Genomic DNA, 26,600 nt, shown 5'->3' with positions numbered 1-26,600 from the left:
ACTACATTAAACATTGCCCCAATTTTCTCAGAATAAAAAAAAAATGGTCTCAGAAAATGATTTTAAGGATATGAGAATTGATTTTCTGGATCCTTGGACCTGCAACCCAGCCAAATTTTGCCTCAGGGCTGTCTCTGAGGGCTCTGCTATTCAAAGTATAGTCCAAAAGGAGCAACTTCAACTTTACCTGGTAAGTTGTTACACAGGCAGACCCAGCCTCAGACCAATTGCAGCAGACTCTGGTAATTGGTATGCATGTTAAATTTGAGAAGCAGACAGATCACAGCTCACTGTAACTTTGAGCTCCTAGGCTCAAAGGATCCTCCTGTCTCAGCCTCCTGAGTAGCTGGGACTACAGGCATGTGCCTCCACAACCAGTTAATTTTTAAATTTGTTTTAGGGACAGGGTCTTGCTATGTTGCCCAGGCTGGTCTCAAACTCCTGGCATCAAGCGATCCTCCTGCCTTCACTTCCCAAAGTGCTGGGATTACAGATGTGAGCCACTGCACCTGGCCAAGAAGCACTATTTTCTTTTCTTTTTTAAAAAAACTTTTGCCAGGCGTGGTGGCTCACACCTGTAATCTCAGCACTTTGGGAGGCCGAGGTGGGCAGATCATAAGGTCAAGAGATTGAGACCATCCTGGCCAACGTGGTGAAACCTTGTCTTTACTAAAAATACAACCGGGCGTGGTGGCACACACCTGTAATCCCAGCTACTCGGGAGGCTGAGGCAGGAGAATCCCTTGAACCCGGGAGGCGGAGGGTGTAGTGAGCCGAGATTGTGACACTGCACTCCAGCCTGGAGATGGAGCAAGACTGTATCTCAAAACAAACAAACAAACAAACAAAAAACACTTTTACTTTAGGTTCAGGGGTACATGTGCAGGTTTGTTATGTAAGTAAATTGTGTGTCTTGGGGGTTTGTTGTACATATTATTTCATCACCCTGGTGATAAGCATAGTACTCGATAGGTGGTTTTCAATCCTCTCCTCATCCTTCATCCTCAAGTAGGCCCTGGTATCTGTTGTTCCCCTCCTGTGTCCATGTGTACTCAGTGTTTAGCTTTCACTTATAAATGAGAACATGTGGTATTTGGTTTTCTGTTTCTGTGTTAGTTTGCTTAGGATAATGGCCTCCAGCTCTATCTATGTTGCTGCAAATAACATGATCTTGTTCTTTTTTATGGCTGCATCGTATTCCATGGTGTATATGTACCACATTTTCTTTATCCAGTCTACCATTGGTGGGCATTTAGGTTGATTCCATGTCTTTGCTATTGTGAATAGTGCTGCAATGAACACCTGCGTGCATATGTCTTTATGGTAGAATGATTTCTATTCCTTTGGGTATATACCCAATAATGGGATTGCTGGATTGAATGATAATTCTGTTTTAAATTATTTGAGAAATCGCCACACTGCTTTCCACAATGACTTAACTAATAATTCACATTCCCACCAGCAGTATATAAGCTAAGAAGCACTTTTCAAAAACAGTGGTATTGTTGATCTAAAAGGAAGAAGCTGAGTCAAAATTAATGTAAGTAGAGAGTTTATTTGGGCCAAGCTTGAGGATTGCAACTGAGTGTATATTCAAGTGTATATTCAAGTTGTCCTGAATATACAAACTGATTAGCAGCAGTTGCATGTGAATGTTTATAAAGGAAAAGAGACGTTCCTAAGTTGTTTATCAAAATTTACATTAAAATAACATAAGCTGTTGATTGGCTACGTGTTGTTCTTTGTATCACAGATTCCAGGAACATGAAGATAACAGGGAAGGCAACTAGTCAGGAACAAAATGCCTTTTTTTTTTTTGAGATGGAGTTTCTCTCCCTTGACCAGGCTGGAGTGGCACCATCTTGACTCACTGCAACCTCCACCTCCTGGGTTCAAACAATTCTCCTGCCTCAGCCTCCCGAATTGGGATTACATGAGCATGCTGCCATGCCTGGCTAATTTTTGTATTTTTAGGAGTGTTGGGGTTTCACCACGTTGACCAGGCTGGTGTCAAACTCCTGACCTCAAGTGATCCTCCTGCCTTGGCCTCCCAAAGTGTTGGGATGACAGGCACGAGCTGCCACACCACCAGGAACAAAATGACTTTAAATAATTGCCCACAGGCATGGGGGGTGGTGGGTGGGGGAAGGGTATGTGACTGAAGTCCCTTACTCCCGTCTCTCTGGGCCTGACAATTTTGCACACCTCATGTAGCTCAGACTGCTGAGGGATTTTTCTTTTCTTTTTTTTTTTTGAGACGGAGTGTCGCTCTGTCACCCAGGCTGGAGTGCAGTGGCCGGATCTCAGCTCACTGCAAGCTCCGCCTCCCGGGTTTACCCCATTCTCCTGCCTCAGCCTCCGGAGTAGCTGGGACTACAGGTGCCCGCCACCTCGCCCGGCTAGTTTTTTGTATTTTTTAGTAGAGACGGGGTTTCACTGTGTTAGCCAGGATGGTCTCGATCTCCTGACCTCGTGATCCGCCCGTCTCGGCCTCCCAAAGTGCTGGGATTACAGGCTTGAGCCACCGCGCCCGGCTCGATTTTTTTTCTTTTCTTAGTATCAACCCTGGTTTACACATTAGAATCTTCTGAGGAGCTTGAAAACAATATCAATGTCCAGGCCCCGCCCCCAGAGATTGGCACTGGAATTGTTTAGAAGCTCTCCAGTGATTCTATGTGCAGCCAGAGTTGAGAACTGATTTAGTTTCTTTTCTTTCCTTTCTTTTTTTTTTTTTTCTGAGACAGTCTCGTTCTGTCTCAGCTCACTACAGCGTCCGCCTCCCAGGTTCCAGCGATCCTCTTGCGTCAACCACCCGGGTAGCTGGGATTACAGGCACGTGCCACCATGTCCAACTGTCTGTATTTTTAGTAGAGACAGGGTTTCACCATGTTGGCCAGGCTGGTTTCGAACTGCTGACTTCGGGTGATCCGCCCACCTCGGCCTCCCAAAGAGCTAAGATTACAGATGTGAGCCACTGCGCCTGGCCAACTGATTTAGTTTCTGAAACTTGTTATAAGGCAGAGCTGATAAAATTCTACATCTGAGGTCTTCAGATTTTGTGCTTCCTAACTAAACATTAAGTATTAGGATTAAATCCAAAAGCCAGTTAGCTCCTGGAGGATGGGAATATATTATTTGTCTTTTTTTTTTTTTTTTTTTTTAATATTGTGTCAGCCAGTTTCAAGAGCAACTAGATATCTCAGGATTGGAAACAAAACAACAAAAATAGATATCAAATGATTATGGTTTTGCTCACGAATGCATCTCAGTATTGGAAAGCCCACCCTTCGTGGTGTTTTCACTTTCCTGGATGGGTCACACAGCAGCACACCAAAATGACCTGATGATATAGTCATTAAGATAGGCAAAACAGCCAGACTGGCCCTGCCACCATGCAAGCTACTATAGATGCAGATTTCTCTCTTTCTTTCTTTCTTTTTTTGAGATGGAGTTTTGCTCTTGTCATCCAGGCTGGAGTACAATGGCACAATCTCGGCTCACTGCAACCTCTGCCTCCTGGGTTCAAGCAATTATCCTGCCTCAGCCTCCCAAGTAGCTGGGATTACAGGCGTGTGTCACCATGCCTGGCTAATTTTTGTATTTTTAGTAGAGACAGGGTTTCACCATGTTGGCCAGGCTGGTCTCAAACTCCCGACCTCAGTTGATCCACCCGCCTCAGCCTCCTAAAGCGCTGGGATTACAGGGGTGAGCCACCATGCCCCGGCCAGATGCAGCTTTCAAAGCTCATCTGCTTACTGCTTATGAGTCATTTCCTGAAGTGATAAACACATAGCCTGCTGGGTTGAAACCATACATGCTGTGTTATCTGAATTCTGAGATGCTACTGAATTTGACCTCTGGTCTTCCGTGTGTTTCCGTAACACTAGCATGCAATCAACAGTCCCCATGACAACAAACTTGGAGCTTGAGTTTCACTTTACAGGAATGCCACCGTGGGTAGAATCTGCTGTTGTTTTGAATTGTCGCTTGGTCTTCTGGTCTGAAACTTTGCTCAGCAAGCACCACTCTCCTTTAGCAGCAGCTGGCTGATATTCAGACCTCACACAGAGCTTCCTGATCTGTGGACCACACCACACCCGATGACTTGAATCAGTATCTTTTCTTTTCTTTTTGAGACAGGTTCTCACTCTGTCACCCAGGCTGAAGTGTGTAGTGGTGCCATCTTGGCTCACTGCAACCTCTGCCTCCCAGGCTGAAGCCATCCTCCCACCTCAGCCTCCCAAGTAGTTGGAACTACAGGTATGAGCCACCACGCCCGGCTAATTTTTGTTTTTGTTTTTTTGTAGAGACGGGATTTTGCCATGTTACCTAGGCTGGTCTTGAACTCTTGGGCTCAAGCCATTCGTCTGCCTTAGCCTCCCAAAGTGCCAGGATAATAGGTGTGAGCCACTGAGCCCGGCCATTGAATCAGTTTCTAGCTCCAAGACTTGGAACCCCTCAGCTCTGAAACAGCCAGAAACCCAGAGTGGTACCTGCAGCTGTAAGCCAACTCTACCCATTTGCTTTTATGCTTTTGTAATCATTACCAGTTTCTCTGTTTTCTTCAAGTCAATAAAGTTGGGAAATCTTGGATAAACTTCTTTTCAAACTTCTTTTGCTCAGAACACCTTAATATACTTAAAATTATTGAGGACCAGCAAAGAGCCTTTGTTTATGTCAGTTGCATCCATCGGTGTGCTGGAATCAACTTGTACCTGCTCATAAGAATTCAATATTCAGGAAATTTGTCAAGCCAACTGTTAAACTGTTGGGAGCTTGAAACTGGAAAAGAAGGGAGTATTCACACCATGAAAATTGGCAAATGCTAGTTTGCCAGATCAGGCTTTATTTTCTTTTTGTTTGATCCTGTTTAGCAGCACATCACTGATTTTTTTCTCTTTTTCTGAGACAGAGTCTTGCTCTGCTCTGTCATCCAGGCTGGAGTGCAGTGATGCGATCTTGACTCACTGTAACCCCTGCCTCCCAGGCTCAAGTGATTCTAGTGCCTCAGCCTCCAGAGTAGCTGGGATTACAAATGTGCACCACCACACCCACCTAATTTTTTTATTTTTAGTAGAGATGGGGTTTACCCTTGTGGCCCAGGCTGGTCTCGAACTCCTGGCCTTGTTATCCGCCTGGCTTGGCCTCCCAAAGTGTTGGTATTACAGTGTGAGCTACTGCATCCTGCTGCCAATGATTTTATCTGCTGATATTTTCCATATTAGACACTAAAATGGAGAACTTTTGAAAACATCTATTTCAGCTAAAAATGACAATAAACCCATTACATGTTAAAATAAACACTATTTTTTCATAATTTTTTTCCAAAACAATAATTTAAGGAGGAGAGTTGCATTGTTTTACATTTTTGCAATCTCTTTAATGACTGGTGTAACAGGAGACAGATTTTCATCTCTGCTTCTGCATTCAATCTGTTGCATTTTCACATGTTGTGTAGCTTCTGGAAAACTCATCTGTCCACTTGTGACAGCATCAGACCAAAAAAGGCAAATAATATCTTGGTATTTTAAGAGAGTTTTGACCTTGCAGATCTCCTGAAAGAGTCTCAGGAACTCTGAGAATAATTGCATTAGAGAATTTCTCCTCTCTTCTCAATTGCAGCTCACTTAACAAAACACAAATTAGGTTTATCCTGTGGTCAATTACTCTTCACACACATTTGGTCTAGTAATTTTGAAAGGCATAGCCACATAACATGCTAATTATGCCAGGAAATTACCATTGGTGACCTGTTTTTCCCCTTAATTTTCACGACAGCACCTGGCTGAAGATAAGCTACTAGAGGATGGTCCAGGGCCAGAAACTTAAATAGCTTGGTCATCAATGCTGCTTAACCTTTTCCACTTGCTTCCGTAGCTCAACTTCCTCAAAGACATGCCAACAGCAAACAGTTTTTTAAATTTCTTAAATTCAGAAGTATAACCTAAAATTTTCCAAGTGTATATTCAATAGCCAAACGTTCCATTTCCCTAAAAATGCTATTTTTGGCTTGTTGGAAAAAACGTATTTTTTTTTTTTTTTTGAAGCATGATCTTACTCTGTTGCCCAGGCTGGACTGCAGTGGATGGCTCACTGCAGCCTCAACCTCTTGGGCTCAGATGATCCTCCCACCTCAGCCTCCTGAGTAGCTGGGACCACAGGCATGCCATCATGCCAGGTTAATTATTTATTTATTTTTTAATTGAGATGGGGTCTCACTATGTTGCTCAGGCTAGTCTCAACCTCCTGGTCTGAAATGATCCTCCGGCCTCAGTCTCCCAAAGTGTTGGCATTATAGGCGTGAGCCAACACGCCTGGACAAAAAAACATTGTTGTGTTAGCAAAATTTAAGGTTTTTTGAACTCAATCTGTTCCTTGAAATACATGTGAAGAGTTCAGGCCTTAGAAACTTAAAAAGCTTATGTGTTAACTCATAAAAATTCTGTATGTTAACAAAATCCTTGTTTAGTTGAAATAATTTTTCATTGACTATACTCTAGAAATAATTTATCAAAAATTGTTTGGTTTTCAACCCTGAGAAGTACTAGTCATTTTGCTTTCAATTTCCCCTCCTCCGTTCTGCTTGAGGGAGTGCTAGATGGCAAAGGACTGTCATTCAGCCAGAGAAGACAGCACAGCCCTTTTATGGATTTCCTTTCTGCTCTGACATTTAATTTCTCTCTCACTAGGGAAGAACTACAGACACTACCCAGGATGTTTATAACTCAGAAATTTGAATATATTCCCAATAAACTTAAATTTTCCTAAGAAGGGATTAAGAGAGAGAGCGCTAATCACTCAATGTCTTTGGCAGAAATGGTGCTATTTGTTTTCTTTTTCCCTGCATTTGTTCTTCCAGATCCATTCTCCATGGCTAAGGAAGCTGATCTTTATGGACTACTTCACTTCTGGGTATTGGGTTAAGATTAGGATCAAGGGGAGGCCTCGCAAGAGATCAGAGGGTGAGGGAGAGGCCTCAGTGTGTTCCCTCCTCTACATGGGCCTTGGAGGCAGTAACAGCTTCCCCTGATTGCTAGTCTATGGGGGTGCTTCACCACTCCCTGTTGGTTCCCTTAACCCTATCCACACCTTTGCAAATCACCTCTTCATTAAATGCTCTTCAGTTAAGCCCTTAAAGTGTGCCAGGACGACAAAGATACAATACTAATTTGTTCCAAAGAGATATCAAGCAGATGTTCACATTTATTAATATAGGTTAGTTTTTTAAGAGTGAACATAAAAACAGTGACATACTATTTTGTAAGTACAGTAATGATAGCATATTTTAATATATACAGACTAATAAACAATGACAGTAAATCTCCACTGATTTAGATAAAATGAATATAGACACTAAATTAATAAAACCAGTGCTAGCTTCTACTTACAATACAGTTATATTACTTTTATGTAAGTTATTCTATGGTATTTGGAAATAGTTTGCTCTTTTAAATAGATAAACATTTGCCTTGCAACTATTTTGTTTAAAATGCTACCATTTTTTCATAAGAAAAAAGAGATATGTTTCAGCCTAATTTCCAAGTTACTTTGTAAATTCCATGAAGATTTTCTATACTTGATACTTAGGAGGTTAAAAAATGCTTTTAAAATCTCATTAAGTCTTAAGTAAATGGAAATTATAGAATAATTTTCCTAGATTTCAATGTCAATTCTATTTTCTTCTGTTATTTCTAAGTAGACTGACATGATTGATTCTTAAAAGAAAACCTGATTTGAGCACTCAATATAAGCAAACATGTGTAAATAAATAGTGCCCAATTAAATCAGACTTATTTTAAAAAATATATGTCCTGTACTGCATTATGTTTTCACCTTAAGTTATAACCACAAGAACTATTAACCCAAATGTTCAAAGTTCTTTAGCTGATAGCCTCGTTTGTGTGAAACATATTTATTACGCATATGTCACACTCTATGCGTCATCTACTTTGCTCTTGAGGGCAGGTCTGGGTCCTATTCCACTCTGTGTGCCCAGCACCTATTGGAGTGCCCACAGTGCATAATGGGTGCTTCCAAATCCGAACTAACCTTTCAGAACAACTACTGGATGTGTTTACACCCAGCAGATGGGCATCCAGAAGTCCATGCCTTCTTTCGTTGTTTTTAAGATGGGTAGAGAAGTCTTTCATGGTCATTACCTCCTAGGATATCACATTCTGCTTTGCCAGTTTCTCATAAACATGATCAGTTCGCAGCCAATTCTAGGAGGATGGAGCAAATGTGGTGGCCCCAGTCTCATTGCTTTCTGTGAGGTTCAGCAGGAAGGTCTCTGGCCAATCTGTGTCTAACATGGCCCTGGCATGTGTCAGCTGCTTGGAGTCCTCCATCAGGGGCGGACGCATGCAGCTCTCAGGAATAGGCTACTCTGAAAGCCAGCCTACATTCACTAGAGGACTTCTGCTCAGTTTTGGCTTCTGTATACAGTGTGTAAAATGTAAAAAATACTACCCATATCAAAATAGGGGCTTTTCATCTGTTTCTATAATTTTAGGAATTCAAACTTGGATATGTTTAAAACTGAAAACACTAGAACTTCTACACACAGATAGTAGTAAGTCTTATCCCTTAATAACTTAAACCTTGCTGTCAAACAACTTCAAAATACACTTATTTGCAAAAGTGGTACAAGCCCAAACTACGGAGTCTCTCACTGTTGACGAACACCATCAAATGTTCAGGGTTAAACTCTACCAACCTAGACTTTGCATATTAAATCAGGGAATCAGAGATTATTTCCATAATTGCTGGAGTGGGGGGGAAAAGAGTGTTTTAAAGTGCCTATTCTACACTGCACTGCAAATAATATACGTGTGTGCATACATCTACATATACACACATATAACTATGCATATGTCACCTAGCTATATCCAAAAGTGACATTCAGTTATTACTGTAGCATTGGCAATATTCCCTTGGAATAACACAGTCATCTCGTCCTGTTATCTTTCTGGTAACTGACAAAAATACATGCATGATGGCTCCCATAAAAAGCAGGCATGCAAGTTGTACATCTGTTGTTTTAGGAGGTGAAGTCAATACAGTTTGGGTGGGGACTAATAGAATCCTCAAGTCATTCACTTTCATAAACTTTTCTTTTTAACCTCCCAGCAGTCCCTTTTCCTAAGTTAACAGCTTTTTGTATATGCTGTTATTCAGGTTACTAGAGCAGGTATCCATTTTACTTGCCATCAACTGCCCACTGCTGTTAGAACTGCTGGGATCAGAACTTTCTTTGCAGCATAAGATACTGTAGACGTACCTCTGGCACTCAGAGGAAGCATAATAGTAAATGAGGGGGTCGATGCAGCAGCTTATGCTGCTGACACAGACACAGAGGAGGTAGGCAAAGTAGGCAGCCTCTGTGGTGGAAGTGTGAGAAAGGAATGAGTAATGCGCAATCAGGAGGATGTTTGTGGGTCCGAAGCAAATGATGAAGATGCAGAAAACAGCAGCTGACAGGAACAAAGCCCGGGACTTCTTGCTGCGGTTGGCAACGGTGGAAGAGCTAAGACATCGAATGATAGACACATAACAGACCGTGGAAATGATCAGCGGCACAAAAAAGAAGACAGCAGAGAAGGCTGAGAAGTAGTAGGCATAGTAGCCTTCAAGCAAGGTTTCATTGAGCACATCATGACAGGTGGTGATGTTGAGCCCGGGCACCTGGATGGTTTGCTCCTTGAGGAGCAGAGGCACTACCCCTGCAATGGCCAAAGCCCAAATGGCCAGACAAGTGAAGGAAGCCCTTCCCAGAGTACGCCAGGAGAGGGACTGCATGGGATACACCACAGCCAGAAACCGGTCAATGCTTATGACTGTCATGAGCAAGATAGAGGCGTACATGTTACAGTAAAATGCTGCAGTGACAAAGCGACACAATTCAGACCCAAACTGCCAATCACTGCCGGATAAGTAATAGCTAATCTTAAAGGGGAGCACAGACACAAAGAGCACATCTGCCGTGGCCAGGTGCAGCATGTACACCACCGCCGGCTTCTTGACCTTCATTTTCAGGATGAACACAACGATGGCCATGATGTTTAGCGGGAGGCTGACTACAAACACCCCGGTGTACACAGATGGGACAAAGAGTGTCAGCCAGGAGCTGGTCAGATATCCGGAGGCATCTTCTGAGATGAACGCAGGAAGTGGTTTTTGAAGAGGACTGCTTTTATTGATGGAGACTAATCTGTATTCAGTTAACCCACTTTCATTTTTCTCCTCATCCTCCCAAAATGGTTCATATTTATCATTGGGATTCCTGAGAAGAAATGACCGGGGATCTAACGTGGCATTTGTTGCTTTTGACGCTGAAAAATAAAATTAAAAAAATTTTAAATGTAAAAAATGAATGCATCAACAAGGCAAAAGCGACAAGCAGAGAGCATATTTTACTTTTGTTTATGTTTTCTTACTAGGAGAATGGGCGGTAAAGAGCAGATAATGCACAAATAGACTTTATTACAGAATAAGCCAACTCAAAATACTGTGCAACATTTGTCTTGATATGAGCAATACTTACTAAACTCTGTCCCTCAAAGGGACAAAGGTGAATGATAAGTTTTCAGAGATCTACACTGAAGACATCAGGAAAGGCTGAGTACTTGACATGAAGGGATCAATCAGTGATTTCCACACTAGCCACTGTCTATATAAACAAGTCACTCCCAGCTTCTATGACTTCTCTTTCCTCCACATACCTTCATGTGCACATTTTCTCCATTTAGTCTGCAGCCATCCCATGAAACCTGTCCCTTTTCAATGGAAAAATCCACGTAGAAAGTTGAGGGGATTTAGGCTGGGCACAGTGGCTCACGTCTGTAATCCCAGCACTTTGGGAGGCCGAGGTGGGTGGATCACGAGGTCAGGAGTTCAAGACTAGCCTGGCCAAGATGGTGAAACCCCGTCTCTACTAAAAATACAAAAATTAGCCGGGCACGGTGGCATGCATCTGTAATCCCAGCTACTTGGGAGGGTGAGGCAGAAGAATCGCTTGAACCTGGGCAGCAGAGGTTGCAGTGAGCCGAGACTGTAACACTGCACTCTAGCCTGGGCGACAGAGCAAGGCTCTGTCTCAAAAAATAAAAATAAATAAAAATTAAAAAAAAAAAAAGAAAGCTGAGGGGATTTCTTTTTTTTTTTCCTGAGACACAGTCTCGCTCTGTTGCCCAGGCTGGAGTGCAGTGACGCGGTCTCAGCTCACTGCAACCTCCGCCTCACGGGTTCAAGGAATTCTCCTGCCTCAGCCTCCTGAGTAGCTGGGATTATAGGCACGTGCCACCAGAGGGGATTTCTTAAAGGTTTTGGCATTAGAGGCAAATTAATAATGGGACTCAGGACTCCCAATTCTATGGCCATTGTCCATGACAGTAGTTTTCCTCTACAGTCTTTAGTTTGCTTACACAGGAGAATGTAGAAATCTCTCACTATTTCTGGGTCCAAACCACAATCCCTGGGGTTATCTCCTAACATAGTCACAAGGTACCCATCATGTCAGTCATTCTTCCACTTCTTTCCTCAGCAGGTCAGCAGAGCAGCAGATGTTCTTGGCCACTCATGCCAGGCCAACCAAGGTTTTTGGAGTATCAACCAAAAATAGGTGAACACATGGAGGTTCCTGGAAGGTGGTGCCCAAGAGAGGGCATGGAAGCTCTGTGCTCCTTCCCACAATTCCTGCCCTATGCATCTCCACCATGTGGCTGTTCATCTGTATCCTCTGTAATTTTCTTTATAATGAATGGATAAAGGTAAGTAAAGTGGTTCCCAACGTTCTGTGAATCATGCTAGCAAATTAATCAAATCTGAGTAGGGGGCCTTAGGAACTCCCAATGTATAGTGTAGTCAGAAGTCTGGAGGCCCACACTTATGACTGCCATCTGAAGTGGAAGGCAGCCTTGTGAAACTGAGCCCTTAATCTGTGGAATCTGACTCTATCTCCACATAGATAGATAGTGTCAGAATTGAGTTATATTAAGAGGCAGATAGCGTCAGAATTGAGTTATATTCAAGGATACCCAGCTGGAGTCCAGTGGAGAATCTGCAGGAGAATTGGTTGCTTGGTATGTGGAGAAACAAGCTCCAGACATATGGTGTCACAAGGATTGAGTGAAGTGCTGGGTAAGAGAAAATAGTTTGGGGAAAATAGTTTGCTTTTTCCTATATAACAGCAGTGCCTACATAACATAAAAGGTGACTAAAACCCAGATAGAAAATCCATATCTTTTTGGCCTACAGAACCAGAGGACAGAGTTCAGGGCAAACACAGTCACTGGAAAGTTAGGAGAGAATCCTGGAAAGGAAAAAGTCAGGGAGCAGGGGGTCCTAAATTTCAGTATAAATTCTGTCCTAGGGTTTGGCTGACCCTTGAACTATGCATGTGTAGGAAAGATGAGAAGCACCTCTGCTAAAGATAAAATAACTGAAGTGATATTTAAGCTTCTGCTCAAGAGAGAAAGAGTCTGCTGTTTGAGTAAAACCAAACTAATTGGCTGCTAAAGCAAAAACACCAACACTCTTTGAAGGAATATAACAAAACCCAGAGTCTTTTTTCCTGTAATTTATACAGGAAAATGGTTTACTGGACTTACAATTCCACATGGCTGGGAAGGCCTCATAATCATAGCCGAAGGTAAGGAGGAGCAAGTCACATCTTACTTGGATGGCAGTGGGCAAAGAGAGAGCTTGTGCAGGGAAACTCCCATTATTAAAACCATCTGATCTTGAGAGACCCATTTACTATCATGAGAACAACATAAGAAAGACCCGTCCCCATGATTCAATCATTTCCTACTGTGTCCCTCCTATAACATATGGGAATTATGAGAGCTACAAGATGAGATTTGGGTGGGGACACAGAGTCAAATCGTATCACCAGATCCAACCACCCTACACACAAAAGTGATAAACTCTGGACCCCTTGTCCCCCTTCTCTCACACTATATACAACAACCAAGGTAAATGGATTAATGGCTTACACATAAGACCTGAAACTGTAAAACAACTAGAAGAAAACATAGAGGAAAAGCTTCTTGATATAGTTTTGGGCAATAATTTTTTGTAATGAGCCTAAAAGCACAGGCAATAAAAGGAGGAGTAGACAACTGGGACTGTATCAAACTAAAAAACTTCTGCACAGCAAAAGAAACAATCAACAGTGAAGAGAAAATGTATGAAATGAAAGAAAATATTTGCAAACCATATGTCTGATAAAGGGTCAATACCCAAAATATATAAGGAACTCCTATAACTCAACAGCAAGATAATGAATCACCTGATTTAAAAATAGGCAAAGGACCTAAATAGACATTTTTCAAAAGAAGACATACAAAGGGCCAGCAAGTATATGAAAAATGCTCAACATCACTAATCAGGGAAATGAACATTAAAACCAGAATGAGTTATCACTTCATACCTGTTAGAATGGCTATTATCAAAAAGATGACAGATAACAAATGTTGGTGAGGATATGGGGAAAGGGAACCCTTGTATATTGATGGTGGGAATTTAAATTGGCATAGCCATTATGAAAAACAGTATGAAGGTTCCTCTAAAACTAAAAATAGAACTACTATATGATACAGTAATTCCACTACTGGGCATACATCCAAAGGAAATAAAATCAGGATGTTGGCCAGGCACAGTGGCTCATGCCTGTAATCCCAGCATTTTGGGAGGCCGAGGTGGGTGGATCACCTGAGGTCAGGAGTTTGAGACCAGCCTGGCCAACACGGTGAAACCCGTCTCTACTAAAAATACAAAAATTAGCCAGGCATGGTGGTGCATGCCTGTAATCTCAGCTCCTCAGGAGGCTGAGGCAGGAGAATTGCTTGAATCCAGGAGGTGAAGGTTGCAGTAAGCTGAGATTGCGCCACTGCACTCCAGCCTGGCCGACAGAGCAAGACCCCATCTCAAAAAAAAAAAAAAAAAAAAAAGACCAGGATGTCAAAGAGTTAGCTGCAATCTCATGTTCATTGCAGAATTATTTACAATAGCCCAGTTATGGAATCAAACTAGGTATCCACTGATAAATGAATGAATGAATGAAAAAAATGGTGTATATACACAGTGGAATACTATTCAGCCTTAAAAAAGAGGAAATTCTGTCATTTGCAACAACATGGATGAGCTGAGAGGGCGTTATGTTAAGTGAAATAAGCCAGGCACAGAAAGACAAATATAGCATGATCTCACTTATATGTGGAATCGAAAACAGTTGAACTCGTAGAAGCAGAGAAGAGAATGGTGGTTACTAGAGGCTGGGGTTGGATGCGTGGGTAGGGTATACTGGGAAGACATTGGTCAAAGGGTACAAAATTTCTGTTAAAAGGAATAAGTTAAAAAAAAATCTCTTGTATAATATGGTGACTATAGTTAATAACAATGTGTTGTATACTTGATAATTGCTAAGAGAGTGGACTTTAAGTGGTCTCTCCACAAAAAAATGGTATTTGAGGTAATACGTGTTATAAGTTTGATTTAGCCATTCCACAAGTTATGCATATTGCAAAACATGTTATACACTATATATAACTTTTTGTCAAATAAAAGAAAAAGAGGGCTGCCAGGCGTGGTGGCTCACACCTGTAATCTCAGCATTTTGGGAAGCCCAGGTGGGAAGACAGGTTGAGCCTGGGAGATCGAGGTTACAGTGAGCTATCATCACACCACTGTACTCCAGCCCGGGCAACAGAGTGAGACTCTGTCTCCAAAAAAAAAAAAAAAAAAAGGTGACCCAGTCTTAAGTAAAAAGACAGTGAGCGGAAACCAACCTCAAGTTGACCCAGATGTTGGAATTAGCAGATAAGGATTTTGAAGAATGTATTACAACCATGTGTAAGAAAAAAAGAAAAGTATTTCATTGAAATGAACTGAAAATAGGAAATATCAGCAAAGAACTACCAAGTGGAAATTCTAGAAATAGAAAGTAAAACACAATACATTGGCATCTGTTTCCAAAATGAAGAGCAAAGCTAGAGTAGTACCAACTCAGAGACAGCAGAGCAGAGCCTGGCAGTGTAGGGTTGAGGTCAAGCTCCCTAAGCAAATTTGGGAGAGGGTCTCCAGACAATGAAGGGGTGGCCTGGCAGGATATCTGTCACAGGGAAGGAATGAATATCTCCAGTGATGAATGTGAATACACACTTGTGTCTAGATTGATCCTTAAGGGTAAGAACTGTTCCTGTTAATCTCTGAACCTCCAGTACCCTGTGCCCTGCATGTGGTAGGCACATATTTGTATTCTAATATTGACTCTGTTCAGGGATCACTTAACTTCTCTGAATTAAGCTCAGAATCATTAAAATGGGATTCTAATGCCTGTCTGGCCTACAAATCTGGCAACTGGAGCATTCCATGTGAAATAGGACACACATTCACTTTGGAAACTATAACAATTAAGCAGTTTAAGAAATTACTATTATCCTTCCTCTCCCACTTCCACGTAGTGTGCTTTTATATCCAACTGTTTGCTCACTTAATTAAGTTAAAAGGAAATCTAGGTTCATCTTCCCTCCTACTTAGCAATGTTTATAGTTTTTTAGTACAATGAGGGAATGAACAAGTTGTAAATTATATAGCTCTAGGGTTCAGAACTATGAATCAAATTTCGAATTCACAATCTTTTATGGAAGTATCACTCTCTTACCTTCGCAATGCATGTAACTTACTCTGTGTTCACCTTGCCCCAGTCACACAGAAGCCTGACCTTGGTCCCAACAGCCCCTGTGGACGTGAAGCTATTCTCAAGATCACAATGAGTGTGTGGGAGCTGAAAGAAAAGAATGAATGGCTTCTGGCGCTTAAAAAAATATCTTTTATTTTTTATTTTTCTTGTTTGTGGTTCTGGCACTTTAATATCACAAAAACATGCATGTGCAAAAATGCTGGCCTAGAGGAACCTTTTATTTATTTATTTTTGAGATGGAGTCTTGCTGTCACCCAAGCTGGAGAGCAGTGATGCGATTTTGGCTCACTGCAACCTCTGACTCCCGGGTTCAAGCGATCCTCCTGCCTCAGCCTCCCAAGTAGCTGGGATTACAAGCATGCACCGCCATGCCCAGCTGATTTTTGTATTTTTAGTAGAGATGGGGTTTCACCATGCTGGCCAGGTTGGTCTCAAACTCCTCGCCTCAAGTGATGCACCCACCTCGGCCTCCCAAAGTGCTGGGATTATAGGCCTAAGCCACTGCACCTGGCCAAGGAACCTTAAAACAATGCAATTCTCCTCTACAGTTTTGGAAGCCTGGCCAGATTATGGGCTTCTGTGAGGCACAGAGGGGAAAAAGTGGACATGAACATGCATACTTACATGCATGAATCAAGATGACGCCTGAGAGTGATACAATGGGAAAACTAATAAATACAACTAAGCTCTTCATATACTATCACTTAGTCTGAAAATCAAACTGTCACTAGACTTTACTCTGTATTTACTATTTAGGCAATAAGTACTTGTTTTAAAAAACATCTTCTTTGGGTAGGCCTCAGGCAGTACAGTACTTCCGACAGAAACATTATACTTGTGGAAACATGAAATTTTTATAGGCTAGAGCTCAGGAAGAACGTATAATCCCTTGGTTAAATATCACTGCCTAAGGTGTTACCTTTTCTTGATACTATAGGTTTGATATTCTGGTTTTTGTGAAATTAAAGAATGTCAGAAAAAAAAAAAAAGAAAGAAAAGGAAAAAAATGTAGTATATACCAGCATTAAACAAAGGACAAAACCAATGTAAGGTGACTAGATAATTCCAACTAGTTCAAGACCCTTAAGCTGAAATTTGAGTTTCAGTATCTCACTTTTCCTCCAGTCCTAGCACAACTCAGGTCAAGGAGAAAGTGCTTGTCAGGGTGCCCAAATCTCTTCTCATTCATCTCTGTGTTGTTGTTGTTGTTGTTAAGCTGTGGTTTCACAAAAAAGGCAGCAGAAGTCCTGAATTCAGTTTTCATGCTATCTGCTAAGTTTCATTTAATGTAGGCTTCTCTGAATTGCTCTAGAGTAGTTTTGTTATCAAATACAGCAAATTATTAAATAGTTCAAATACGGACTCTTTAACTCTGGAGATTGTTTTAAAAGTAGTGAGTGAGGCAACACGTTTTCTGACTGTGATGAGATCTGTCCTGGAAGCGGAGGGGTGACTAGAGGATCTCTGAATGTCGCATTTGATCCTGGGATTTATACCACACCAGCATTTCATGACACACCAAGTCTTGGTTTTGACTCACAGTTCTGCCCTGGGGGCTCACGCCTTTTGAGAGTTAACAAAGCAGAAGTCCCAGGACTTTGCTCACATTCCCACGCAGAGCACAGCAGTTGAAACAACACTACAGGCTAAAAAGAAATGAAGAGGAGGACAGCAAAATAACAGAAACACACTAACTCTGTCAAGTGGAAAACAGCAGCATTACTGGAATGTTTTACTCCCTCAGATTCAAACAAACACCATTTTCCAATGAAAAGAACTGGGGCTCCTTAAAGAAATGGCTAGTTCCAGATCTGGGGTAGGAAATACACAAGATGAACACTGAACATCTTCAAATAATATCAGGGTTAGGTCAAAAAGACCCTGGAGTCAATCTGAAAGGGCTCCCATGGACCAAAGATGTGACATTTTGATCATCAATTTGACCACCAAAACAATAATGATGGAAATGAACAGAAACATTTCATACATGTTAGATCCACAAGTTGAAGACGCAGTTAGCCAGATCCAGTATGTAGGAAAGTAAGACAGATGGCTTAGTTTCTTTGACAAATAAATAGCAATAAAAAAAGGGATGGGGTGGGCAGTTACAGATTAAAATGTAATGGTGGACCTTGTTTGAATCTGATTCAAACAAACCAACTGTTAAAAGGTATTTATGAGACAGTAAGGAAAATATGAACACTGACTGACTATCAGATGATATTAAGGAATTGTTAGGCTGCGCATGGTGGCTCACGCCTGTAATGCCAGCACTTTGGGAAGCCGAGGCAGGAGGACTGATTGAGCCCAGGAGTTCCAGACCAGCCTGGGCAACACAGCAAAACCCTATCTCTACTAAAATAAATACAAAAATTAGCTGGTTGTGGTGGTGTGGGCCTGTAGTCCCAGCTACTTTGGAGGCTGAGGCGGGAGGATTGCTTGAGCCCAGGAGGTTGAGGCTGTGGGTGAGCCATGATTGTGCCATTGGTCTCCAGCCTTAGCAACAGAGTAAGAATGTGTCTCAAAACAAACAAACAAAAAACAAAAGGAATTGTTCATTTTTTAGGTATTATAATTGTATTGTGGTTATGTGAAAAAAAGAATTCTAACCTCTAAGGATGTTTACTGATGTATTTATGAATGACATAATATGATACCTGGGATTTGCTTTAAAATTATATAGTTGGGGGAGGAGGACAGTTGAGGGTTTAGATAAAACAAGATTGGTCATATATAAATAATACTGAAGTTGGATGATGGGTAGAGGGAGTAACTATACTGTTCATTTTGGGGTATGTATAAAAACTCCCATAATAAAAGTTAAAAAAACAAACAAATACTTTATGCATGTTTATTTGCCACTAGAAGTTAAGGGCAAGGGTTTTTGCTTTTTTCTTTTGTCCTAGTTCTGAAGGGAAAAATGTTCTTGCATGTTTGTGTGAAGATTGTCTTATATTTACATAATTTATTTGGTATCGATTCTTCAAAAGCTTTTCTGGAATATGGAAGGATTGGTGTATGAAAAAACCTTACCATTTTTTTGAGCACCTGCTATGTGCCTGATACTTCACTTGCCTTAGTTCCTGTAACTCTAACATTTCTATGAGATGAGCATTATGACTACCATTTTATAAATGACAACGTGGAGGCACAGAGAGGCTAAATAACTAATCCAAAGTCACACAGCTATGAAGTAGAGGAGCCAAGATTTGAATCTAGATCTGCCCAGCTCCAAAGGTCATAACTTTTGACCCCATCACACTATTCTCTCTTTAAAAACCTGTGATTCATGACCTACTCCTAAAAGAGGAACATCTTTTTCTCTTAGCATTTCATCAAACAAATGAATCTGCCCATCCTTTTAGCTACAGTAGGCGGTATGTGGACATGTGAATGACTAGCTTAACGTGATGATGCCAAAAGCTGTTGCTTGGGAATTCTGGGGTCCTACTGACTTTGGCTGCACACCAACCACACACGCTAACAACTCAGCCCTTACACACAGGAGAGAGATAGCAGGGAGACATTCAAGGACAAAACAGAAAAATACATCTTTAAAACACCGTTCTAGATGGAGAAGATGCAACAGCAGTAAGTGAACAAAAATCTCTGCTACAGAAAAAGCAGAATTAAAGATAAAATTCCCCTCCACCCACCCTTTTTTTTTTTAATACAGACAGAGTCTCACTCTGTCTCCTAGGCTGGAGTGCAGTGGCACGATCTTGGCTTGCTGCAACTTCTGCCTCGTGGGTTCAAGAGATTCTCCTGCCTCAGCCTCCCGAGTAGCTGGAATGACAGTTGTGCACCACCACGCCCGGCTGATTTTTGTATTTTTAGTAGAGACAGGGTTTCGCCATGTTGGTCAAGCTGGTCTCCAACTCTTGACCTCAAGTGATCTGCGCCTCGGCCTCCCAAAGTGCTGGGATTACAGGTGTGAGCCACCGTGCCCAGCCTAAAGGGAGAATTCTTGACTGACTGGGGGTCACAAGAAGCTGCCAATATCAGAGGCCTCCTCTCCTCCCATTCCATGTCCTGGAGCAGGTACTCCTCTGGAAGTATTGGAAAGCAAGCCTAAGAGGAAGCTGGGAGAAGGGAAGTTGCAGGGAAGTAAACGCAGGTGTACCTAATGCCACAGCAGGCATGAAGACTACATAAGCAAAGTGTGTGGGCTCTTGCCGGGAGCAGCCTGGAGGCCAGAGCCTGACATGGGGTGAGGATGCCAGTAGGCCTTGCCTGGGAACTACTCTGACTCCCCGACGTTTCCTGTTCCTCCAGGTCTGTTCTCCACTAAGTTACAGGTCCTGAGCTCTCCGTCTTGGGAATGCGGCTCTCTACTCTCCAACAAGACATCTAGCTAAAATGAAAACTAATTCACAGTCAAGAATGTTAATGATCACCAATTCCTCCCCAGGGTTGGGGATGGCGACAGCTTTGTACTGTACAAAGTACTGTGCATTGTACTACAAAAACTGTCCCCATGCCCACCCCTGCCCAAGTCCTTCTGCAGTTTGTATATCGGAACTCAAATAAATTAGGTTCTAGACATGATAAGAACAATAATAAGCAACAGTTCCAGGAAAACAGAACTTTTCCTGAAAAGCTAATAAGGCCTTTGATTTGGCTACCATAGGAATATTCACTGCAGCTGCTGCGTTGTGTTTTAAATTATGGCATAGATTTAGCAATGATTATGAAATCAATTCACACCATTGCAATAAGCATTAAAAATAGACTATAGGGTAGAAAATATCAAAATGCATACAGTGCAGTAAAGGTGGGCACTGTTTGGTACAACTTTTGTTTCATGTTTACATATACACTATGATTGTCCACACATATTTATTGAAGACACATACCCCTAACCATATCACAATGTAAAGTGTTATTTCTACAGTTCTTACTGTAGGTTACCAAACAGGAAAACACTGTACTGGTAAATGTTATTCTACAATACTATAATACCTGATTTTTAATTCATCATAGACTTGAAATATAAATAGATTACATAATGTCTTTTCCTAAAGTTATATAAATTTGTTTTCAAGGGCAAATTACAGATTATTCCTGTTGTGTCAAAAGGCCACTTACTTTTGAAAGCAAATAATGTATATAGGACTGTCAGAGCCCTTTAAGTGGCTTCCTCCAAGTACCATGACCAGGTCAGTGTGGGAGAGGGTATTTGGGGAAGTGAAAGCTCATACCCAGAAAAAAAAATCTCAGTATATATGGAGAGTTATTTATGATGACAGTTTTAGGCACAAGCAAGAGAAAGAAAAAGGCAGAATGAAAGAAATCACAAAAAAGGAAACCAACAGAAAATTATGAAGGGTAAAACTATGGAGTCCTCTACACTGGCATCATAGTCAAAAATAAACCACGGCCCTGGGTCCTAATAACTCTTCTAACAAGGGTGTTTTTGTGAGTATCTGCAACGGAAGGGGAGCCTGGGTACTCATGAAGACTAGTTAAAGACTGGGCATGGTGGCTCATGCCTGTACTTCTAGCACTTTGGGAGGCCAAGGTAGGTGGATCACTTGATCCCAGGAGATGGAGATCAGCCTGGGCAATGTGATAAAACCTCATCTCTACCAAAAATACAAAAATTAGCCAGGCCTGGTGGCGGGTGCCTGTGGCCCAGCTACTCTGGAGGCTGAATTAGGAGGATAGTTTGAGCCTGGGAGACAGAGGTTGCAGCGAGTCAAGTTTGCGGCACTGCACTCCAGCCCGAGTAAGAGAGCTAGACCCTGTCTCAAAAAACAGCAACAGCAACTTTCACCCATGTAAAGTTAAGTTCCCTAGACACTAAGACCACATATTATATGATTCTATTGATATGAAATATCAAAAATAGGTAAATCCATAGAGACAAAAGGCAAACTGGTGGTTCCTGGAGGTAGGGGGAAGGGAGAATGGGATCTGACTGCTTACTGGTTTCCTTTTGGGGAGATGACAGTGTTTTAGAAGTAGGTAGCGGTTTATAGTGTACATTGTACACTGTAAATGTAGTAAATACCCACTGAATTGTACACTTTAAAATGGTTAGCTTTATGTTATGTGAATTTTATCTCAATTTTATTATTTTTATTTTTTAAAATTTAAATGATTAATTAAAATGTAAAATTTTTATGTATTAAATATTTGGAAGACAGCGTCTCTCCCGCTCTGTTGCCCAGGCTAGAGTGTAGTCACGTGACCATGGCTCCCTGCCCCCTTGAACTCCTGGGCTCAGGCCATCCTCCCAGTCTCCCAGGTGCTGGGACTACAGGTGCACACCACTGTGCCTGGCTAATTTTTAATTATTTTTTTGATAGAGATGGAGTCTTGCTATTTTGCCTAGGCTGGTCTCAAGTGATCATCTGGCCTAGGGTTCCCAAAGTGCTGGGATTACAGGTGTGAGCCGCTGCACCCAGACCCTGAAAACCTGCTATGCTTATATGTTCTATAAAAATAAAGGCAAAGCCACTGAAAAATATTAGAGAGAGATCGGGGAGTGGGGGGAGAGAGACAGATAGTAGGGTAGAAAATTACTTGCTGGCTCATAAGAAATCTGACTTTCAGGCTTTATAGAGCTTTCTGGTCTGCTTAGGGTAGAACCACTGCTCAGTTTTGTGTCTTTCTGTTTAGGTTTACTAGCGATATCTCTTGTAACATCTGATTAATTAGCGTATCCATGAGCAGGGATCTTTCCAGAGCCTGCCTTATCATCCATTAGCAAAGTAAATGAGAGAATACCACAGTCCATGCATAAATGCTTATGAAATACCTCCCTGTGCTGGGCCTGGGTTACCAAGGCAATAGGGCACAGACTTTGCCTCTAGGGGTACTAGGGAACACAGTGGGGTTACTTCTCTACTGTAAGAGGGGCTGGGAGTCTAGATGGCTTCCTTTCTATGGGAGGTGTTAGAGAAAGCCCGCACTCCGGAGAGACAGGCCTGTGGTCAACTCCCAATTCCATCTCTTTTTTTTTTTTTTTTTTTTTTTTTTGAGAGACAGTCTCACTCTGTTGCTCAGACTGGAGTGCAGGGGCACGATCTCGGCTCCCTGCAACCTCTGCCTTCTGGGTTCAGGCAATTCTGGTACCTCAGCCTCCCGAGTAGCTGGGACTACAGGTGTGCACCACCACACCCAGCTAATTTTTTATTTTTAGTAGAGACAGGGTTTCACCATGTTGGTCAGGCTGGTCTCAAACTCCTGGCCTCAAATGATCCACTCGCCTTGGCCTCCCAAAGTGCTGGGATTACGGGTGTGAGCCACTGCACCCAGTCCCAATACCACCTCTTTCTCAACTTGGGACTCAACCATTCTGGGTCTCTGTTTTATAACCAGTAAAATGAGGATGACATCTGCTCAAAGGGCTGTTGTGAGAAATAAATAAGATAGTATGCATAACGTCCCTAAGCAGGGTGTTAGCTGCATTCAGTGCTCCATAGATGGTGGCTGTTTTTAATTAAACATGAACGTGGCAGGTATGGGATATGGGGAGGGCATTCTGGCCAGAGGGAATGGCATGGGGACAGAAGCCAGAGAAAGTATAGCTCCTTGAAGGGAAGATCTAGAGGATGAGGCTGGATGAACTGGAGGGTGAGTAACAGGAGATGGCTGGAGAGGGGCTGGGGACCCTCTTGCAAGGGGAGGAGCACTTCATTCCATGCCACAGAATTGGGCTTGACTCTGTGGGTAGGAGGGTAGCAAGTGGAATTGCCCACCGAGTTCTCTCTGTCATAGCCACCACCAGCTATTCTTGAAACCTTTAACCCTCTAAGAGCCTCATAAAATTCATAAAGATCACCTTTTACTTTTGCATGTTGGCCCTTTTAATGATTACATGTCACCTCACTTAAATTGTCTAGACAAAGGAATGTAAACTTGTTGATGAATTTACACATTTCTCAACAACTATCTGCTGAGTGAACATTTGTTTTAGTCACCATGGGGATAAATAAAACTTTATAATCTTAGCTGGGAAAATGAGACACACACAAAGTGACAAGGCAGGAAATGCCAAAATGAGTGGGAACAAAAAGTCGGAAAGTGCTGCAGGAAGGCTCAGCTTGGGGGTCAGGGCCAGCCCTGGGAGGGCTCCACAGCCCCTCTTAGCACACAGAGCTGGTAATCCTGGGCAATAAACTCTATCAGAGCAGTGGCGGCTCAAGGATGGGAGGCACCGCTGGATGCTTTGGAGTCCCGGCACCACCACCTTATGACAGACAATGTTTAGAATTGCCAATGCATGGTGGTAATAAAAAGTAAACCTATCTTAGGTTGATTTTATTGGTGATTTTAAATTTTCTAAAGACAAAGCCCCACTTATTCCTAATTGCTTACACCCAGGGTGGGTGGACTGCCCACACCCCACGCCCCCTCCCCACCACCCCACGCCCCTTCCCCCACCCCCCTCCATTTGCTTTGCCATTGTTTCTGGGTCTTAGTTTCAGAATCAGCAAAAGGGGATAAACACCCACCTTAACAAGGTGTTCTGACAAGGTGAAATGAGACAATCTAAGTGAAAATTCCTTCTGGCCCAGGGCTTGACATGGAATACTGCACTTAGCAAGCGCTCCTTTTCCTCTATCATACTCCTTTCGTCTTTCCCTCCCCAAGTGGTTCCAGAATCCAGTGTTGATAAACTAGCCAAGGTGGTCCACTTGCCTTTCTGTCTACACCAGCACTGTCCATATTAACATGCACCCTCCTCCCATGAGGATGTAAGACGCTTGGCGCAAACCAGCACCCTTTAACTTCACTCTTTAATGAGGATACACACCTTGCTGGGAGGCTACTGTGAGAACGGGTGGCTACAATGGATGCAGCATTTCTATAAGCCCTGTTTTCCACCCCATGATCCAAATCTCAAACAAAAGACTGGATTCTCAAGAGCTTGTCTCCAACTAAATTGAGCAAATTACATAATGTTATGTGAAATTATATCTCATCGCAAACAACTTTTCAGGAGTTCTCGGCGTTCTCTCAAACACTCTCAACAACAATGCTCACTTATCTGCAGGCAGGCTAGTTACTGCTAAACACTGGGCCCCTGTCTGGAGCTCTTAGTTTTCCCAAAAGCATCTCAAAACTCACCGTGAACAAAGACAGAGAGGGAAGAACATGCTATGTCTTTGTCACCTCTTAATCTTGATGTGTCTACACTTTTTTTTTGAGTGTGGGAGCAATAGAGAGTGCACATTCTTTTAGCGATAACAAGAAAACCCGCTAGAACTTATTTCAGCGTAAAAAAAAATGGCTTAAAGCTTATAAAATACTATTGTTATTAGGAAATTCAAAAACACTTTTCTCACTTTCTAATTAGTGCCTTTACAGACTAAAAACAACTCATCTGTCCTGCTTTTGGGGAGAGGAATATAGAAAATATTTGACCACATAAATTAATGAAATTTATTTATTTGGTCAAGTAGGCAGATACTTAAAAATAGACTACCAGTGGGGAAAATATTCTAGGGGAGCAACCTTCTTGCAGCGGATCAGAAATACTTGGATCCCACAGTGTTCGAGGGAGCTTGGTCCTGGGGAGGGATCTCTCTCTTCAACTCACTTAGAAGGAATGGGTTCTAGGTAACAATAAAATCCTCCTCCTGCCCCCTCCCCCCCCCCCCCCCCCCCCCCCCCGGAGCCCCTGCTATTTTCACCATACATCTCGCACCGAGCACCTCCTGGACACAAGACGGGGGCTGCTGGTACTGATTCTCTGCTAAACATGCCAAGGGACTGCCAGGGCTTTTCTCTACACCACTTTCCTCGCCTGTAAAATGTGCAAGAAAAAAAACTTCCAACAAAGCAAAACTTCAGCGGCAGCGGTTCGCCAATTTATGTTGAAAAGATCGGAACGTTTATTGGTGGAGTAACGTGAGACCTTTTCTTTTTGGGGGTGGTCCTGGGAGAAACAGGCTACACAATGACAAGTGCAACGCAGGACCGCAGGCTCCCCCAGGGACTTCCGCCCCAACCTCCTCCGTATCCAACATCCCGTGGCAGGCGGGCTGCACCCTCCAAGATCGAGTCCAAAGGGGCATGGGCTGGGCCCGCGAACGGGGTGGCACGCCCCACCTAAACGTGACTGGGAAAAACTCTAGATCTCAGCCCAAATGCCAGTTTGGCTTTCGGAGGAAACTGAGGCAGGGGTGAGGAGAAGACGCAACCGGGACCCCCGCAGTCTCCCCTCAGCGTCCCTCCGCCCGCGCGCCCCATTCCCGTGCGGCTCTCACCTGGCCTGCGGGCCCGCGTGCGGGCGGACAACAGCGGGCCGCACAGACAGAGGCAGGCGGCCACCAGCAGCAGCCGCCGCGGCCCCATTGTCCCGGGATCCGCACTGCGCTGCTCCAGGAGGTGCCCCGCCTTGGGCTGCTCCGCTCCACCCTCTCTCCCAACTTCTGCTGGTCGGGCAGCCGGTCGTCGCGGCAGGCAGAGCGCGGGGTGCCCGCGGGCAAGATCGGGGTCCGAGCGACCCCCGGCGAGCTCTGTGTCTGGCGCGGTGCGCCGGGCGGGGCGGGACTGGGGCGCGACTGGGGCGCGCGAGCGCGCGGGCGCGAGCGGGGAAGGGCGCCCCCCGGCGCGCAGTGAGAGTCTTGGCGCCACAGCCGCTCACCGACCCTTCCCCGCGGTCCCTCCGCCGCCTCCCGCAAGCCCCTCTGGCTCTGTGCGCCCCGCCCCGCCCCGCCCCGTTCAGGGGCCCTGGCCGCTGGCCACTGCCGGGCCTAGGAGTCCAAATGAGAAGTTTTTTCCTCTGGGCGCCGTTGACCGGCGAAGCTGTCAGTGACTCAGACTCAGACTGGCGGGGTCCTTGGAACGGGGCCGCGCGGCTCGCCGGCTGCTTCCCGCGGCCGTCTCGACCCTCCTGGGATGTGGAGACGTCGACAGTGGACGCCCCGGCCAGGATGCGTCC

At 43.4% G+C, this 26,600-nt stretch overlaps 1 protein-coding gene across 2 annotated transcripts; it reads right to left on the bottom strand.

Annotated features, from left to right (window-relative positions):
* Nucleotides 1-7,186: 7,186 nt before the first annotated feature.
* F2R (coagulation factor II thrombin receptor) lies at nt 7,187-26,353 on the bottom strand. Of its 2 annotated transcripts, none has more exons than XM_025388778.1 (2): nt 25,924-26,353; nt 7,187-10,331 (listed from the first exon to the last, which is right to left on the bottom strand). In XM_025388778.1, exons 1-2 carry the CDS (start codon nt 26,009-26,011, stop codon nt 9,142-9,144), a joined length of 1,278 nt encoding a protein of 425 aa, XP_025244563.1. In that variant the 5' UTR covers nt 26,012-26,353; the 3' UTR covers nt 7,187-9,141. The 2 variants fall into 2 exon arrangements, with proteins under 2 accessions (XP_025244563.1, XP_025244564.1); XM_025388779.1 differs by having other exon boundaries at nt 7,187-10,076.
* Nucleotides 26,354-26,600: the final 247 nt, after the last annotated feature.

The sequence above is a fragment of the Theropithecus gelada genome, chromosome 6 (genome assembly GCF_003255815.1).
Source record: "Theropithecus gelada isolate Dixy chromosome 6, Tgel_1.0, whole genome shotgun sequence".
In the NCBI taxonomy this organism is placed as follows: domain Eukaryota; kingdom Metazoa; phylum Chordata; class Mammalia; order Primates; family Cercopithecidae; genus Theropithecus; species Theropithecus gelada.
Note: the sequence above shows the minus strand (reverse complement) of the source record. Positions and strands in the feature narration are given on the sequence as shown.

Coding starts and splice junctions, on each gene's coding strand:
- F2R (XM_025388778.1), bottom strand. CDS start 26,011: ATGGGGCCGCGGCGGCTGCTGCTGGTGGCCGCCTGCCTCTGTCTGTGC. Junction 10,332..25,923: donor CACGCGGGCCCGCAGGCCAG/GTGAGAGCCGCA, acceptor TTTATTTTTCAG/CGTCAAAAGCAACAAATGCC.